This window comes from Bombus pascuorum, chromosome 9 (assembly GCF_905332965.1).
Source record: "Bombus pascuorum chromosome 9, iyBomPasc1.1, whole genome shotgun sequence".
NCBI lineage: Eukaryota > Metazoa > Arthropoda > Insecta > Hymenoptera > Apidae > Bombus > Bombus pascuorum.
Genome location: NC_083496.1, coordinates 13,472,481 through 13,492,427, shown reverse-complemented (window position 1 = coordinate 13,492,427; position 19,947 = coordinate 13,472,481). Strand labels below are relative to the sequence as shown.

The 19,947-nt window shown below is 36.8% G+C and overlaps 1 protein-coding gene across 6 annotated transcripts in view; it reads left to right on the top strand.

The window, feature by feature from the left end:
- LOC132910295 (LIM domain only protein 7) overlaps nucleotides 1-19,947 on the top strand; it is a 158,983-nt gene that overhangs the window by 133,081 nt on the left and 5,955 nt on the right. For 5 of the 6 annotated variants that reach the window (XM_060965869.1, XM_060965864.1, XM_060965866.1 and 2 more), the window contains 8 exons: nucleotides 5,208-5,354; nucleotides 6,942-7,130; nucleotides 7,248-7,535; nucleotides 7,811-9,220; nucleotides 9,880-10,893; nucleotides 16,678-16,989; nucleotides 17,701-17,928; nucleotides 19,105-19,466. In XM_060965869.1, the coding sequence (XP_060821852.1) occupies nucleotides 5,307-5,354; nucleotides 6,942-7,130; nucleotides 7,248-7,535; nucleotides 7,811-9,220; nucleotides 9,880-10,893; nucleotides 16,678-16,989; nucleotides 17,701-17,928; nucleotides 19,105-19,466 (3,851 nt within the window). In that variant the 5' untranslated portion in view covers nucleotides 5,208-5,306. The remainder of the gene's footprint in view (nucleotides 1-5,207; nucleotides 5,355-6,941; nucleotides 7,131-7,247; nucleotides 7,536-7,810; nucleotides 9,221-9,879; nucleotides 10,894-16,677; nucleotides 16,990-17,700; nucleotides 17,929-19,104; nucleotides 19,467-19,947) is intronic. The other variant, XM_060965870.1, reaches the window with a different exon arrangement.

The following is a 19,947-nucleotide window of genomic DNA, read 5'->3' as shown; positions in this document are numbered from 1 at the left end:
ACATTTTACATATTTATATTTGCCATAAATATAATCATTCGCAGTCTAACAATTATAAAATTAAAAAAATCGGAGTGCGTAATTTTGACAGACTTGATAATTCCAGTGATAAACATGTGTCGTTAAATAAATCATGCTTCTTATCTTCGGTTACAAAAATTCTACGTCTATCAGATAAGACGTTCAACCATAATCGTAAAACGCAAACCATAAACTCGTTACAAATTCAGGATGTACGATCTATTTTTATTCTACTCCTTCCTTCGCGATAATTGTTAAACAATTTCAACAAAATCTCATCAGTGAGAACATCATTGGCGGAAATCGACTCTGAGACAGCAGCACACGCAGGAAATATAAATTTCGGAAAGCGTTGCGCGGAACACAAGCGCATCCAATTAACACCATGGAACTGGCGCGAAGATAAACTCTACTGATCACACGAAGATGTTCGGTGTCGATAATATCTTTGCACGCAGCTGAGATTTACGACGATATCAAGTTGTACATGTTCTCATTCCTTGGCGAAATGCAACCCGGTTATATCGATACATCCTGATTTCCGACGACGTTCCCAACGCCTATGATCGTTCTCCTCGATTTTGCCAGCGGATACAGAGCGTGTCGTCACCATCATCGTGGTTAGAATTGTCGCCAATTTTCAAACTCCCTTCGACAGTTACGAATATTATTATTTGGTACTGGAAGATCTTTGACTGAACGGCACAGGAGAAAAGTACGATGAGTGTGAATATTTGCAATTTTCAAATGTTCAAATCAATGAATTTCGTAAAAGAAGATAATTGAATAATCAGTTTTTTGGATATAAATATTATTCAAGAGGGACCCCGTGATCAAAATTAATAAAAATGGCTTGTATTATTGAAATCCTATAATGTACATTTTATAGTAATATATATTTATATAATAAATTTAGGAACAAGTTATTGCGTACTTTTAAGTAAAAAGAAATAATATTCTGGAAAAGCCATCCATTAACTTGGTGCACTGCTTCGTCTAAAAATACTCCAGCATGGATTATGAAGTCTATTAACGATCTGTAAGAAGATAAATCGATTTTTCATAGTGATTTGGCATTTTTAATGCTTTCTTTCTGTTCGTAAATTTCCTCGGCCTGAAACCGAAAGTGATTAGACCGACGTTTCCACTTCCGGATGTTTATCGTTTGAACCTTGTGATACTTTGTCTCGTTTTCGTCGTGGAACACAAAAGGATTTATTCTCTGTTAACATTGAATTTTATGGTACAGTTGCTACGCCATACCGAGAAACTTTTACGGGCAACGGAATCATCCATGCATTCAACGAATTGGATCCATTGGATCGTGAAGAACAAAACGTCGAACGATGGAGTTTACCTCTCCGACCAGCTACCGTGGTTATACAATTTTCAGTGGGAAATGAAAATTCTTTGGAATGGACCAAATGAAGGAAAACAGTTGTAAACCAACTTACACATCAAACGAAAAAGCTAAACTTTCCAGTTTCATCGTTTTCTTCAATTTCATATTTTACAATAGAAGAAAATATTATAATGTAATTAATGATATATTAATTTATTATGAAAATATAATATTGTACTACATGTATTTAATATTATAAAATAATTAATTGATTATGAGAAAGTAAAAGGTAAGCTAAAACCAATTACAATATTAAATTGAATAGAAAGATAAATTATGGAATATTAGTTCGTATTTCCGTAGAGCTTAAGACTGAAATGTGACGCAAAGTACGGATGGGAAAATTATAATAAAAAAGTGAGAGATTTATGGTGGAAACGTCGATATCATTCCCGAAACAATTAGGGGTGTGGTCGCATTTTTCCATTCCCACAACACACGCTTCTCATAATGACCACTCCTCTACATGAATAAATAAGCTCGCATACGATTACACATGATTTTGCATATTCTGGTTCTCAACGATTAGCGAACCGCTGCTTGAAGCCTATTACCGATTATTCATGGTATGCCTCCTGAGTTTTCTTAATTTCCTGGTTATTACATATTGATCAAGCGTTTTTGCAATTTTCCACCGGACATAATTTGTCATATCAGTAAATTGAAAGACATTTTCTTTTAATAAATAACTAAGCTTAATATATACAGGTAAAAAGGTGTTCCCTTGCGTTGTATATCATCAGTATTGCGTAGATACCTTGTTTCGATTGTGCGTCCGAGTACTATTACGTAAACGTAGTATGGACTGTATTAACTTTATCGAACTCCTTTTGTAATGACTTGCAGAGTATAATTTCATTACTACTTAATTTTCTTATTGTAACAATTTTCGTTATTGTTTTACAACAATGCTTTGATATCCTGTCTTATACTTTTGATTCGTTGTACTTGTGAAAAATGTAACATATTACAAGTTAAAATTTTGCTTCGTTTCAACATTTGTCCTTTATGAAATATGTTACAATCTTTATTTTCATTGGCTGATGGGATCAAAGTACGTAACAACAAATATAGTAAGAAATTTTTCTTCTCCTATCGTTTTTTTTTTTCACTCCATTTTCTTTATTTCTGATCTTTTTACTGATGGTCAGAGAACGAAGTAGATTCGATTCCTTTTTTCGCGAGACGAAAAATCAACAGCCTTGAAATGCTTTCAGCTGATCGAGAAAGCTGAGGTTGCGTCGGAAATAGAACGTTCGCAACGGATGCATCGTGCAAACATAGCTGTTCTGCAATAATATTTGCTCGTCGAACGATATGTCTAGTGAAATAAGAGCCGGAAGAAATATATTGGCGTACGAAATGATGCTTCTTTATAGAAACTTCATTGCTCTTATTGTATATATTAGAGTATTATTTTATTATGGTTGTGGTTAATTGTATTATATATTGTATATAATAGAGCATTGATTATTCAAAACTACTCACGTAAAATAATTCAATTTTCCGAAATAATTAAATAACTTTGTTTTTATATAAAAAAGTATCCTTTATTTTTACATAAAAATGTAACATTTTCTTACCGTTTCTATTATTGTATCTATTTACGACCATCGTCAATTTTTACATTAATCGGTATTTCAATATTCCATCATTGCTTCGGTCAATGGAGTGTTCTAATAATCAGAGTGTTATAATAATGCATTCACGTTGCAAATGAATAATGAGAATAAGATTAAATAAATTCTGATCTCGTTTCATTTCTCTTGCTTGTTATCAATATCGACCGGCTGCTATAAAATCGATATAGCAAAGGATTCGTTGAAGTCGCTCCTGTTAATTATAGTTTCGATGTTGTCTTGCGTAAATACATGGTAAATTAATCAGTTCATTAGTGGAGCAGGCAATAGCGACTTTCTGCTCTCTTCTGATAAAATAATCTTTTCTATTGCTTGATTTTCCCGGATCGAACGAATCTTTAATATCGTTCTACGCTGGATCCGAACCAGTTTAACACGATCTCTCCTGTTTTTCTCTTTACTCTCGGTTTATCTTCCCTTCCAAGGGAATTCTGCAACAAGGATTATTTCCCTAGTTTGATGTTCGTCCAGTTTCACGGTGTCCGAATAAAAACTTCAAACATTTCTTTACAGGGTTTCTTAAGGTTCAAAATTTAAATCTCTTCGAGTTTCTACCTCTTTCCCCCTTTCCCGATCATTCTCTTTTTCATACTAGATAATTCAGCAAATCATCATTATTTTATTGAATACTATTGATGATCTTAGAGCTCGATACAAGCCCTAAAGCCTAAAGCATTTGGATACTTATTGAAACTTTTTATAAATATATTATATAAAATATTTTGAAATACATCACGAAATAGATCAGGAAATAAATCATGCATTTCGGATTTGCTTCTTTTGCCAATTTAATTACGATACACATATTTCGTTACAAACATAATAACATTTCAAAAAGTTTCTTATAGCACATATAATGTTGTATTCTTAAAAATCTTCGAATAGTGGTAAATGCTCGAATATTATTAGAAATCACTATATCAGTTTTTATATCGATTTATAGCACACAACAAGATATTATCATCTTTCTATGAAGGCTTTCTTCTTTCGTTCTTCTTCATTATCTGGTTTCATGCGCTCGTCCATTGTACCCGGTTGCTTTCATCCCAAACCTTTCGTCTATTGTAAAGGAGCTCCTTTCAATTTCCATTTTCCACCATCTCGATACTTTGTCCCTTCCGAGTTTTGTCTACAGCCTACAATTGCTCGGTTTTTCTTTAAGACTAATTGCTCTCTTTGTCGCGTACCCTTTTTAGAAATTTATTCCCTTGGTTCCACTCAGCTTTTTCAATTTGCTGAAGAGTCTAAAGAGGTAGCTGGAAAAATATTTCAGTTCAGTATTGTAGTACGTCCCGAATATTTTTTGACAAAATAATCTACTCAAGAATTAAAACTAGCAACTTATATTTAGGATAATTCAAAATCAATAAGCTAATTTTCTATGAAAAAAGGAATCCAAAATAATCGAGAAATTTACAGTTTATACATTGTGAATGTCTTATTCTTACGCTATATCTATTCATGTTATAAAAATATTTGCAACACAAAAGCGAATTGTTTTGTCATTAATTACAAGACATGACACAAGTATAATCACTGTTCATGCCTTGTAATAGTTATTTATACGTTCTTTAATTTTCATTTCGTCGTCACAAGCTTCTTCCATTTCTACCTAGAATAAATTCTGCTACAATAAAATAGTAACCGAATACGCAACACAAGAGTAACATAACTCCAATATAAATACAAAGTAATTTAGAATTCACTGAAATAAATATAAAAAATGTATAATCTAAGACTAAGTTACAAATAAATAGTACTATGAAATAGTACAAAGGCTTGTTCTTATATAACGCTATGTGAAAATACTTTCTAAAAATATGATTTAGATGTCATGACAATATAGATAGCTCAAGACTTTTGCAGAACGCTATATATATCTGAAAATCCTGGCTCAATAAATAACTACAACCACGTTATTCATCTCCAGCCATGTTCATTCTCACTACCATATCGATTTTACCCTTCGACAATGTCTACGTTCGCCTACCGAACAGCTCCATTCGCCAGCCGCGAAATCAGATAGCATTCAGGAACGTCGCGCCGCGTCGCCGTTTCTCGGATTGAACGGCGTTCTGCCACCGCGAGACGTCCGTTTCCCGTTAGTTCGTCAGTTAATAAGATTTCCTGTTGATCGGTTCCAGGGACGAGGCGTAGGATGGGCCCGACCGCGCGAGCAGTCGTCCTACACTGAAGAGGAGGAGCTCCCCTAAAGAAGAGAGAGAAGGAGGAAGGAACGAAGGATGCCTGCCTCGCAGACCGCCGCCACAGAGCGGCGAAACGAGAGGATGGTGAGTATATATCCTTTCTACGGTTGTCGTTTCCGCTGGAAGCCACCGACGAAAAAACGTTAGGGGGTGGCGAGATAAATGCTTTAGGAAATAGCGTTCCATTTTCTCTCGATGAAGGCACAAATGGAAGTGTCGAGATTTTTGTTTCCTATCTGGTTTCGAATAAAGTAGGAAATTCTAGACTTAGTGGAGGATTGGACGTGTTCACGTGTTCAAATTAAAAGGCTTTTCTAACTTTCTTAATTATTTAAATCATAATCCGTGTAACAAGATAAATTAATAAAGGTAGTCAAGACATAATTGCTATGACTGTAGCTATTGACTGCCGATTAGTGATACTAGTGATATTATACTGAAGATATTCAATTGTTACTAGTCGGCAGTCAATAGCTGCAGTCGTAACAATCACGGTTTGTTTATCTTTACTGACTCGTCTCGTTCAACGAAGTATAAAAATGTTCCTGTTTTGTATTTTTATAAATACAATTAGAGAAAATATAGAGTTGTTAATGGATTATTTCGCGTCACATTTTTATCTAAAAAAATATAGAATAAATGTTAAAAAAAAGGAAATATGGTATTATAAATTGTATACTTTCAAAAATGAGAGAAACTATTACACCAATATTTTTTATTAACGTTATTTGATGATTTCAAAAAATATAAGTTTCATTAACTATAGTATTATTATGTATGGTATTATAAAAGTGGTAATTTAGAAAGAAAGATATTTTAACGCGACGCGCTCAAATACGAAAAAGACCGTACACGACTTAAAAACCAGTAATTAAAACGTCACTTCTAACGTTCACATCAACATAGCATATGAAAGAGTTAAACAGACAAAGGAACACAATTTTCCGAGAGTCCGCTCGACAATCGCCAACTACCGCACAGCGGATCGCAACGATGTTCGCTTCTGAAAAGCCTTCGTACCATAGGAGCGTGATTCCGCTTCCGGTTAGTCAATGACGCCGTAACAACTGTTTTTGCTTGGCTATCGACTTTAAACTAGAAACTGATTACTTTTCCCCTTCTATCCTACGTATTTTTATTTTTATTCTTATTATACACTTCCGCTCTCCTTTCATCTCTTTTATCTTCTACTTAATATCCTTCCCCATCTTTTCTTAAGAGTTTAGATAATTTCTCAAAAACTTCGCAATTAATTCAAATTAATTAATGTGCAACAAAGATTTGAGTTGATTTTGAAAATTATTTCATTATTATAGTAATATTTATTAATTTTAAGAATCACTTAATTATTATTTTATTCTATAAAATTGATTACATCCGTATATCTATATAAGTATTTCTGTCTTCGTTCCGTCTCCATACGCTTCTCCTTCACTCATCGATCAATGACCCGATTTGACTCACTCTTTCTGAAGTAATCCTTGAAACGGTGATCGGTCGTTGCACTTTATAAGGGCTACATCCCCTTGTTCAAGGAACTCCTATGGTTAAGCAAGTTTCAAGCGTGTTCATCACCTGAAAACAGAACGCTTTTCTCATTGAATTTGGATTTTTCTTAGAAATTTTTATAAAATTCGAAAACAAATATATTTAGTATATTTATTATTTCAGATCACACACGAGCCGCCAAAATTAAAAACGACCCTGAAAACGCCTCCTAAACAAGCGACCAACCCTCTTCAGTTTGTTAAAGTTGGACCATGCTCTTTATATCGTACAGCTCAAGAACAATTGCAAAAAGTCCAGGAAGTGAAGAAAATAAAACAAGAAGTTCGTGATGATCCCGAGGATTGGCAATCGGTAAGATCATTTCTTAATAAAAAGAAAGAATGAAAATGTCTACACTAAAAATTAAAATTTATTGGATATTTTCAAATATCTTTAAGTATTAAATCATTACTTCTATGGTGTGTTCAGAATCTGGACAATTGGAAGAGTAGTCGAAGGAAGCGTCAGGAACACATCATTGAGCGTGTAGTCGAAGTTAAGAAACTCGAACTGGAGGAACACGATCGACAGCGTCGTCGGAGCAAGACTTTCTCAGAAATGATGGAAGAGAGAGGCAGTAGGGGTCGGAAACTGAGCATCAGCTTAGCCATGTACCACGAGGAAGATGCCAATGATCTGAGTGACCTTGGTATAGGAACCAGCAGCGGAAAGAGCTCGGTTAGCGGCGATACGCACGATGACACGCACAGTGTCTTGGTAAAAATCATATATTTATCAATATTATATAAAATACAATTCAACTTCGTATATCTCTTATTAAAAAAAATATATATAAAAAATGCTTATAATTAATATTTATCTAGCTGCATCTCGTTCGTAAGTGTTAGGACATTTATAAAAACTTCAGTGAAGAAAAAATTTAGCCTGACTAAAAAACAATTTTCCTCAATGCGAAAATTCTCGCAGCCAACTCTTTACAATAATTACTCTTATTTCCACATAAAACCAAAAACTCGACAAACATTTTCCAGAGCGACAGAGATAGTGAAATAGAGAAGAATCACTCGGACGTGGATAATGTGGCAAGCGAGAGCGTGATCCACAACGACATCACGACATCATCAGCGACCACAACAGCGTCAGCGACAACGACGACGACGACGACGAAGAAACCATTCGGGAACGGGTTTCACAATAGCAACCATAGTCACAACAATCAGGAGTACGATTCAGCGACAACAGCGACGATCAGCTCCCCAGAACCAGAGGAATATACGTACGAGGGTGCGATTCGCGGTTACGTGTCTCGAGTGTCTCAAAATATACCAAGGCGATCATTGGTCAACCTGGACTCAAAACTCGACAGCACCAAGTCATCAACGAACGGTTCAAAGACGAGTTTAAACGACGAAGGTAAATCCACCATACCGGTGGTGAAGGTCGATATCCTAAAGAGGCGAGAGATCTTCGAGAAAGCCTCGCAGAAGAACACCGAGAACAAAACAAACAATAGGCTCTCCGGAGATTTTACCGGCACGAAATCTATCAAGGAACGACTATCGAACCTAGAAAAACAGAAACACGAGTCGGAGCATATCGACAAGATCACGAATAAAGCGTTAAACAGACTGTCCGGTGACATGAGCTCGATCCGTGAAAGATTATCTCATTTGGAGAAGCAGACGTCGGAAAGAGAGAACAAAAGTTCTGCGTATCGTAAGCTGAGCACCGAAGAATTAGAGACAGTCAGACCGCTACGGGATAGATTGTCCACTTTGGAAAAATATAGCAGCAGCGACGAGTCATCGGCACCTGGCAGTACCGCTCACGAGTTACGACACAATGGCGAGCTGTCCGCCAGATCGATAAAGGATCGTTTGAGCGCCTTGGACGCGGCCAGGAGCAAAGAATCAGCCGATAAGAGATCATCCTCCGTAGGAAAGCACTCGTTGTGCTTCCGGGATCAAGAGAACAGAATTGATACCTCGACTCCTAGTGAGAGAAGCTCGTCGCCTGACTCAGAGTATCGCGTGCCAAGAGCCGCCTTCCATAGAAGCCTGGATTCTCTGGACGCAGACGCTTCCAGCGGTCCCGACACGTTCGAAAGGGTGCAAAGCTTGGAGGAACTCGATTACGGCAGACGTTATCCGGCGTCGTCGTCATCTGCCGAATTGTTAAACGATACCGATCGCGAGGATTCAGGGATCCACACGGCTGATGTCAGCTGCTCCGTGAGTCAAGCGGACGAACCAGTCGATGAGGACATCGTGCACGCTAGCACGATTATCGAGCGACAGGAGGTGATCGAGGAGAAACCGGAGGAATCTCGCGACGTCGAGACAACGAACGTAACTGTCGTTGAACAGCAAAGCGCCGCTGTATCTGTGAACGAGATCTCGACGACTTCTGCCAGCCAACCTGACGCAGTAGTAACAAAGAAGGTAAGGCGTAACTACGGTGTTGCATGGCGGTTTCTCTACTGGGTAAATCTACTTTTAGTTGTCGTTATATCTATTTGGCTGGCGTATGTAAAAGTGAGAGTCTATTGAGTGGGGTACAAGTTGAGTTTGCTTGCCGTTCGCGAAATTTATTTTCTATGTTACCGAGTCTCGAGTAATTGCGTAGATATTAAGATTAAGTATTCGGGTCGGTTTAGGTTGTAAAGGACGGGCGTCAAGTAACATCTCAGTTTAGATTCTAGGATTTGTTTCTAGGAATCCATCAAACTAATTTGTAGAGTCATCTGAAATTATATCTACCACTATGTTTCACATGTAAATTCGAAAATGAAACATATACTCTCGCTGAGAAGAATTGCTGCAAAGTAAAGAGCATGAATTTTAAATTGCATCAATGAATTTTAATAAAATCGATTATATATTAGTAGCGTATAATTTCTTCGTCATGTGAATATCATTATTTATATTTTATCATTATATTCCGTCATAATTTCAAATGACTTCATTATTACTATTACTTGACGACCGCACCTGAAACATTTTTTAATAATCGTGACTTTGAGTGATAACCTACTATTCTTGTTGTTTGGTAACGGGATGGCAGGTAGTACGATCTATCCAATAACTCTTTGGTTCTCTAGGGTACTGCTGACACTTCTGGGGAACTGTCGACTAACAAATCACAATCGCAGGCACACATAGAAGTTACTAACTCTAGTACACTTCGTTCTTATCCTGCTACGAGTCGCCCGATCGTGTATCAAAGTCCCAAAGTACCTCCGCGACGATCACCTCCCGATATGCTTCCCAAACCAAAGTTGCCTAGCCCCAAAGAACATTTAGAAACTAAAACAGATTCTCTGCCCGCTAAAGAATCGAACTCTGTCGCGTGCAGCAGCAAACTTTACGCGAACGAGCAGGATCCGAAATTCGCTGTCGACGAAAAGGTTCAGGATGCCTCAAAAGAGGATTCAACCAAAGTTACGGCTTCGTCTCCAGTACCATTAGACTCTGCCGTTATAGACACTTGTTCACTGTCACCTGTTAGAGTGGCAGCCGTTCCAACGAACCTTCAATTAGAGTCTACCGCTACCTCAGCTTCGAACTGTATCGCGAAAGAAGTTCCAAAGACTATAACGACACCAGTCACGTCTCCACGGGCAGCATCCAAGATTCCCACTCCGCTTCCTCGAAAAACGATAGGCACTAAATCATCCCCCACCAGTTCTACCTCCTCTCTGAGTCCGCCCATTTCACCATCCTCCTCTAAAACACCATCATTAAAAGCTAGAACGTCAAACGTTAAGAGTCCAACCAATCAGTTGTCTTGTCCGCAATTTCCAAAAGCATCAGAGATACCAATCCCCGTTGGTTCTAATATATCATGTAACTCGAATATTCCCCTGTCACCATCCTCGAATCTCGAACAAACACCATTGGCATCCTTCAGCACCAAACATATCTCGTCCCCAACGTTCAGCACGAAACACCAGGTGACGGTGGGTGAAGAGACACTGCCTGCAGAAAAACGCCGAACGGTGATGGAAATTTGCGAAAAGGTGGTGGTACCTCAGGGCAAGACACCTACGACATCTCCAGTGACGCCATTCATCACCGTGGATCGCGTCAATGAGAAGCCGAGCTCAGCGACCGAGGTTAGGATCGATCAGCAATCTAGCAGCCCCTCGAGAAAGTCTTAAAAGAGGAAACGAGAAAATTCGTTCATCTTTATGACTATCCTCGCGTAGCACTATTGTCTCTATCTCGCCCTTATCGTTAGACCTAGCTTCGTCTAACTTCCATTTAGATCTTGTACATAAGAATGGGCTTTAGAATCGGGCGTTCAAGTGGCTGGAATCGCTACAGGACCGCTTTTATCGATAATTAATGAGAAAAACGAAAGGATTCAGAGATTATTCGGAGATTAGTTTGAAACTACGAAACAGTAGAAAAGAGTTTCTAACGAATGTTACTCCCATGAGCTTATATCGTACCTAGCTGAACAATTCCATTATCGTGCCTCAATCGTTTCTATGGTAACTATTCGTATACATATGATATACATTATATGAAGTAATCGTTTAAAACAGAACGCGTTTTGATTCGATGAAATACTGGGAAGTCGTATTCGCGTCTGGGATTTATCAAGATCAGGAAACCGAATCCTGCCACTTAGAACTCCCGGATAATATTAACCCGTCTTCGCCTATCGCTTCCACACGTATTTATTATCCGCCATTACGCACAAATCTCGCTGGAAACGAAGGCGTGAGACCATAGTTAACGATGTAAATAGACGACGCAGGAGCAAAACGTATATAATAATCCCCCAGTATCGAGTAGAATTAGATCAGGTAACCAGAAACACGTACTAGCCGGAGGTAAACGTTGTATCAATTCGTACAAACGTCGATAATCGCGGAAAACGTAGTGGCCTAATCAAACAGGGAATACATTTTGGACCTAAATACCGATGCCTAAATGCGATCGATCGCTGTCATAACAGAAATCGTAAAATATTCTAAGCGATAAGAAAATTTTGGTGTGTCTCTAAACAGTATTGATGATATTCTTAACATTATTAAACTATTTAATATTATCCATAAAATAAAGAACCAATGGATGAAAACGAATCCTAGATAGGTACTATTTCAAACTATTCTAACACGATAAGAATAAGACTTCGTTTTAGACTTAACTTGTAACCGATCTTAAAATACGACCTGTCGACATTCGGCGCACATTATATAGTGGATAACGATCGATTGTAACGTTTGGGGGAGACGTATGCGGTTAATGAAATATAAAATTCAGTGGGCAGAGAAATTTTTCGTGTCGTGTTTCCATCGTGACCGAGAATATACAAATTTCCTTGATAAAGGATTTTGAGGCACGAATGAGTCAAAGTTGCGAAGATCTAAATATCTATCTCTTGACAATATATCAGTCATGAAACATGTGATATTTAATCCATGAAATCTTACGTAGAAATAAAGAAAATCGACGTATCCATTTTTGCTTCAAAGTATCTTGATTTCGCTTCGACGAATACGCGATAATCGTTATCGAATGCCTTTCGAGAGAAACAGTAAACTGCCGAAAAATCAATATTGAATTTAAAGATGTGTAACAGACCGATCAATTTTACTATTGTCTTCGTCACCCTGATTGTTCGAAATAAAACTTGGAAATTCTGCTAAGTATATTCGAAACGTAAATAAAGGGGAAACAGTATAAATTTTCAAACTGTCTGTTCCACTGATTTGTTCACGAAATAACCCAAGCGTTGTGCATTTCGAGACTGGGCTTCGATTTATTCGTCAATGAAAGATGAACGTGTGTATGCTTCGTATAGAGCAAGCGCCAGACGAACCTCATCAATCAAGAATCGTCTTATCGTCTCCGCGATATACGTGTCATCGGTAAACAACGACGTCGAGCTCTAACGTGCAGTCGCAATCAAGTGACGAACGCGTTCAATGTGCTGTCCTCGTGAACCATGGGTCGAAGATCGGTCAGAGTGACATTTAATTATTACGAAAGACGTTCATTACTGACCCACGTCACGATAAAAGTGTCCTGAATTGTTACGATTATTTATTCTACTATATCTTGAGTCATCGCGTACTTCGTTTTTTATGACGTTAATCGATGCATTAAACGAGGTAAGAATTCGTGTGGCATTTCGTCTGATGAAATTTTTGATCGCTGAGAAAGTTTTTTTGTTGACCATCTGATTTGCCCTTTATCCATGCATTATTTTGGCAGTTATTAATACAATTGCACATTTTTTTCGTTAGAAATGTCTTTATTCCAAATAACATTTGTTCCACCACAATATTCATTATGTTTCTTTATTTTTTAAATTGTTTTTCTTCGAAACATACGTAAATAAAACGCAATAATTGCGTGAATGTCGATATTTATTTAGCAACATCACTAATTAGTAATATTATTAATATCCAAACACCATTGACCTGTAGTATAAAACCAATCAAAAAAACCCTTTTCCTGTGTGTCACAAAATTACTTTTTCCCACATATATCACTTATTTTTCTTAATTTCAATTTTTCCTCTTCGTAAAAGTTTATTGATTGCTTGAATTGTGATTTGTGATAAACTTAATGGAAATCATTTCCATATCCATTCATCCATGGTCGAGAAGAGTAATTATACCAAATGCTAGAAGTTCGTTCCATTTTTTACTAGCTTTGTCTGCCGTCATCGTCAACGATCATCGTGTAATTTCAAGCCAGTGTTGTAAATCTAAGATCCGCTACTGTAAAGAGGTAAGACGGTATTTTCGATTGTTCAAGCTAGTGATAAACTCCACACGGCCATGTGTTTTTCTACCTTCTACGACCGGATATTCAGTTCTATCCCGCTTATCGCTAGTTTTCATATTTGCTATCGATCCGAGATTATGCATGGCTCCAGCTTAATTGATTTTATCAGTTTCCTAGTTTCGTGCCGATCTTCGTTTTCGTATCAATGCACAAACCTCGTTTCTCCACCTCTTAACGTGATGTAAAGTTTTCCTCGAATGTTAAATAGAAATTCATATTTCTATCGACTAGAGATTCACATTTGACACTTTTGTGCGCGTTACGTAGAATTTATGCACTTGATCACATTGCGGTTTTTTCATTTATTGTACGATAGTTATTAAAACGGAAATTATTAACAGATAAATTTCATGATTAAACCGTGTGGCATAAAGTTTCTTGGCAATTTGCGGCGTGCATTTTAACAACACAATAAAGTATCAGGTCATCCTGAAATACATGCAGAAAACAACGAAATATGTTGGTAATCAGTTTGCAATTACCAAAGATGTTCTTCTTCGATGACCTAAGTGTGTTAGAGTCTTCCATGTGCTGTAAATTCGCCGATCTTTGCACTTTGAAGTAATTATCTCTGTGGCACCGTTCCAAATAGTCATAAATCGGTATTTTTTTCGTGATAAAATCTTTATCATAGCATTCATTTCGTCGTAAACCAGATAACTTTTTAAACCTCTTGTATTATTTTCAACTAATTATTGATTAGAAAAATCAATTATCAAAATCCTGGATATATTTACATTCAGAAGTTCACATTTTTATTTGTTTCATATACGGTTCTTTCGCAAGAGAAAACAACTGAGATTAATATGATTGATTGTTGGCTTTCAAACAGCTCTAAACCGTTTCCTGTTGTACGTTATCTTGACAGGATCGGTATTAAACAAAGCATTTGCTATCAAGATCTCCTATTTTTATCTAATTTCAAAATCTTCAATGAAAATTCCATGTTAGACATTTCAATACGATATATTTCATCTTGAGTCTACGGGAAATTGTATTCGAAGAACCACGCTTACTTTTAAACGTATGCACGCTTACTTTCATTTTTTACTTTCAATTTCTCTTAAGCTATTTATCTCGAGTCGGATCATTTCCTAAATGATTATAAAAAGTTATTAGGGCAATTAAAACGAGTGGTTCTTTTGTTCTTTTTCGAGGATTTCTCGTTTCGGAAGTTATGAATTAGTACTTCTCAAATATATTCTCGAGTATAATGTTACATTAGCTTCGTATTATTTTATTGTTAAAGCTTCTTTCCAGATGATCTTCGTCGATAAGCAATGCCGTATTCATTATTAGGTATCACTGATGGAATTGACATTTCAGTTAAATATTTCGCATTGTACTTTAGAAGCCAGTTGAGAACCGAGAATCAAAATAGCGAACTTAGTCGCGTTTCTACCTGTGCGGTTAGATTTAGATAAACGTTATCATTATTGCCGAAACGTCTTATCTTTGTTTGTTCCCACTTTCTTAGACGATGGCAATAACACGTGACATCATATTTGCACGAAAACTGAAATAATAAACTGCGTGCATTTACCGCTTCTCGCCACTGATGCATGAACTATATTTTTATATAACTACAGTAAAACTCGATTTACGATGACAAGGTCGGGGGACAAAACAGTTTGATAGCTGAGTCAATTGGATAATAAAAGTCTACCAGAACCCCTTTTCTTCGCTGCTTATCATTCGTATAATCAAGATTCATTTTTTAAATATATTGTTATATATTAATATTAATAAATTAATTATAATTTTATTAATATAACTGGATTTTGCTAAACTGAAATTTGTATTCGTATAAACGATGCGTCACATAGCCTGAAATCAGATTCAGTAACGTATTCCGTAAATTGGGCATTATGATGACATCAGTTCGGATAAATGGAGTTTTACTATAAATATGTTTTTAATTCATTATAAAATTTTGCATTAGTAATGACTATCAGAGTTCTTAATAACATACTATGAAATTTCTTGTTTACTATTTTCTGTCTTATATTTCATTTAACCATATATGCACCAATAGTTATATATATGTGTTATGTTTTGAAAATGAATGTTTAAAAGATCTTTACATCTATTTTAAATTAATATCTTTTTAATTTGTATACATTTAGTTACGAATTTGTTTGTTTGTCGTAATTGTTAGTTCTAGTAGAATAACTCGTCGTTCTATGTGTGCACCATTGCATGGATTTCACGAGAAAAAAATTCACGATAGTCACGCATGAATGCTGGTGCATCGGTGTCTATCGAACATGAGAAAAAAAATAAAGAAGCAAAAAATACTCTTAGAATGCAAAATAATCTTCCATCCGAAACTGCAGTTGCCTCTAAAGCTGTTGCTCGAAATCCAGTGTTTCTCAAGCTATATTTTACGCTTGTTTCTCTTAATATCCTCACGACACCAATAAAGAGTAATATCTATTCATATTAAAAGCAATTAAACATTGATATAGACAATATTAATAGCAATCTGTATAAAACATCATTTAAAATGAATCAGTTGATAAGATTCAACTCTCGTCTCAAAAAGTTAACAGTGTAAATATAACAGTTTATCTCACTCGGTTAAAAGTTTCACGGGCACATGTTCACAACATGTGGGCAAAAACGATTATCAAATAGAGATAAAACTTTATCGGATCAGTCGACCATTTTGCCATGAAAAAAATTGTAAAAGAATTTCAGTAAAATTGATGCCATCGCGCGTTTCAAACACTATTCCCTCTATCAATTGAGAACGAATCAATATGGCATAAAGTAGGGTTATTTGGATCAGAATCATTTTCTCGTTTTTTATATTTTCTTCCTGCACCTAAAATACCAATCATGTCAAAAATTAATGGCATCCCGTATAACAAGTTTCTAATTATCTTGTGCAAACTTCAACATTGAATTTGGAGGCGTTTGAGACGTAATTGACTCAAATAACCCTATACCTTGCTATATCGACAAAAGAGCCGTGAAAGTTTGAGAAACCCTGGTCGGCGGGTGTAGCACGCCGGTGTTGATTTGCATAGAATGTAGCGTTGCGAAATACGCGTACGGCAGAAGCAATAACGCAGAGATCGTCTCTTCAGGAACCGATCGTTATCGAGAAAGCGGACGACGAGGAGGCAGCGGCGATTTGCCAGCCGAGCCCGCCAGTCGAACACGAAGAGCACGAGGAAAAGGAAGTGACGATGAACGGGAAGATCGAGCAGTACGAGCTACCGGCACGAAACTCGATCAAGGAGTCGATCGACGTGCACGATGCACCTGAAAGCAAGCCGTCCGCAAACGTCCCTGTGCCTGTGCCTGAAAGACCGACGACCTTGACCATCGGCAAACCGGAAATCGCCAAGATGGATACGATGAGCCTTCTTAGCCCCATATCACCCATGTCTAAACAGGTAAAGAGAGTTTCGGTGATCTGAGTCGATTGGATTGGAGATTGATAGATGGATCAAGTTAAAAATTTGCATAGAATTGTTCTTTATTCTTGAATCGCGTGGTGTGTTAGCTTTCTTTTCTCTTCTTAAAAGTCCGTAGTATTGCTAATGCTAGAACTACCTGTTTGATAGTACGTGAAAATTATATGTGAAGATAACGGGAGGGGGCGAGGGGGTACAATAAGTCGCTTTTCTTATTTCTTATAACAGAATAATTCCAAAATTCAGTGCCTTATCAATTTACTACACGTTGCTAAAATTGTCTTTTTGTTTGGTTTCGAAGCTAAATTAAATTTACAAAAATTGTAATTGTGATTTATTTAATTTTGTTAAGAACTCTGCATGTTTTCAATAGTTGTAAAAAAAAAAAGGAATTTTGAAATCTGTAACTTGACAGATGTGATTGTTCTAATGTTAATGAAACAGCGATTGTGATTTGCGAGTTTGTAGTGATAATAGTCGACATTTCTGAAATCAATATCTTTGATGTAAATGTTTTTCTCTAGGTGAACTTCGTAACCAAATTTTATGAAAACAATTTTCGTGATTCATGTGATTGTATTATGATTTTAAAGTCGTTCTTATACGGAAAATGAAAAATGTGATATATCGTGTCTCTTCTTCATGGCATTTTTGTTTTTGTGTTTTTCATTTTAAGTTTTCCTTCTACAGATTTTGCCACTAAATTTATCAAGCGACGAGGAAATAGTCGCCGGTTTGGCGTTTCCTCTGGGGCCACCAACCAGCGTGGAGCCTCCGAAAGAGAAACCACCACCACCACCAGTGGACATCAGCGACGAAGAAAACCTTCCAGTGGAACCTCTAAAAAGATTGAATTCTACTCGCAGAATAAAGAAGGAACTACGCACGCGGCGCTCTGATTTTCTTGGAATCGAAGGGGTATGCGACAGTTGTGTCTAATACGTGGAATGAAATCGCTCCCGATTTTCTCCGTTCGACGTATATTGAAATATTCAGCACGGAAAAGCGTGTACGAGACACGAAATTTTTTCACGACAGAACGTCGACACTCTATCGTAACTTTCGTTTCTTCTCACGGCTTTCCACCTCCTTCCAGTGGCTTTCACTTGTTTCCGGAAGCTGATGTGTTCCACGGCCGTTAGCGCACCCGTGTTTAACGTTGCGAGAGATCATATCGCAGGCGTAACATCGTTTAATGATATTAATTGGAGCACGTGAATGGATTTACGTAACTCACATTCGCAATTATGCTGCGCGTTAACCTAGCCTGATGAGACTCGCGTGTTCGTTCGTTGACCGCGATACTACTACGCGTTTATTTCTTGCGAATAAGTCTCCTTAATACTTTTTTGTTCGACGATAAATTGTCTTTATTTTATTTGTCTTGATTTTATAAATTAGTCGAAGAATTTTTGATATCGCTATCTAATCGATACCATTAATATTGTAGGTGTTGTGAGTAAACACTACAAAAACTAATGCACGTAATGTTTCACATAAGGTAAAATATAAAAGAGGAATTACGTAAATGAAGAAACTATGTTGTTCTGTCAAAATGATTTAATGCTTATAGCTCGTTACATCATTATCATTTAGAGGAAACGTACAATTGACGATTGATCCAACAGATTAAAACATACAATTAAGACAAACATATTTATTATAGTGAAAATATTCTTAGTATGTAACATTGACCAAAAATTTCGAATAATACACGTTATCTTGGCAGTTTGAAAAACTATATTACTTCAAACAAATAACAATTTATCTCTTAACTCTCAGATCTTAAATAATTTAATTCTCTGAAGTAGTTGTTATGAATTGTTAGATTATTATCTTACCTAAGTAGAAAATTTTGATCGATTAGTCGTTTCTTAGGTAACTTGAACTAATTATTACGTCTTATATTAAATGAAGATATGGCCTATTACTTATGAATGACCGTATATACATTCAGAGCTATTTTAACTCACCTCCGTTGTTGTTTCAGGGCCCAAGCTTCGAGAGTTAAAAAACATTTCACATTCCATCAAACTAAAAAAAAAGTTCCTATCCCACCACACAAACGATACTAAGTCATGCTTCAATTTCCAGGTAAACGATGACGAGCTGGAACGCGAATTGACTCTAACAAAGCCACCAGACATGGCTGCGATTCTAGCGGAGGAAAGACGCATCGAACAGCTACATCGTCGCTCGTACGACACAGACAGCAACTATGAGCAGGATTCCAGCCACGAAAGAGATTCAGGGGTCGAACTGGGTCATGTCGAAGATTGGACGAAGCAACCGGTCAGCCCCGATATGTCTCAACATAGCCGCCAAAGCAGTGAACCATTCGGCGCCAGCGTCACCTCTTCCGAAGAAGACGAGATCACAAAAAAAGAAAGGGAGATCATCGAGGTCCTTGAGAAAGAGGAACAGTGGCGGTACGGCAACAATCGTGAGCTGAACAGGTAGGAATTGTCCAGGAAAACATTGTATCGTGTGGGGGTATTGGAGCCAAGGAAGGTGTTAGAGTAAAATCGACTAGGCTCGATATTGCTTATTTCTACATAAATTTGTAAATTTTCCGCTTCTTCTTCGAACACTCTTCAGGATTAAGTGTAATGTAATACATACTCGGTTCTGAATTTTATTGGTTTTCTATACATATACAGTTCCAGATAGATAGAGGATTTTTACTTTCTCGGTCCTTTTGAGTTTCATGGAAATGCTTTGAGGTTCTCTTTAACGTCTCTCTTGTATGTTTGCACGAAGATTCTTGTAATTTTTCTTGCCGTTGGAAGCATGCCAGTGAAACCGAAGACGTCAATATCGCTTAATAAAGTACTATTATTATTTATTTTTTTATTAATTATAAGAGAAACTACAAAAAATTTAGATAATTTTTAAAAATTCTAATGTTCTATGTCTATCAGGTTTTTCATGAACTGG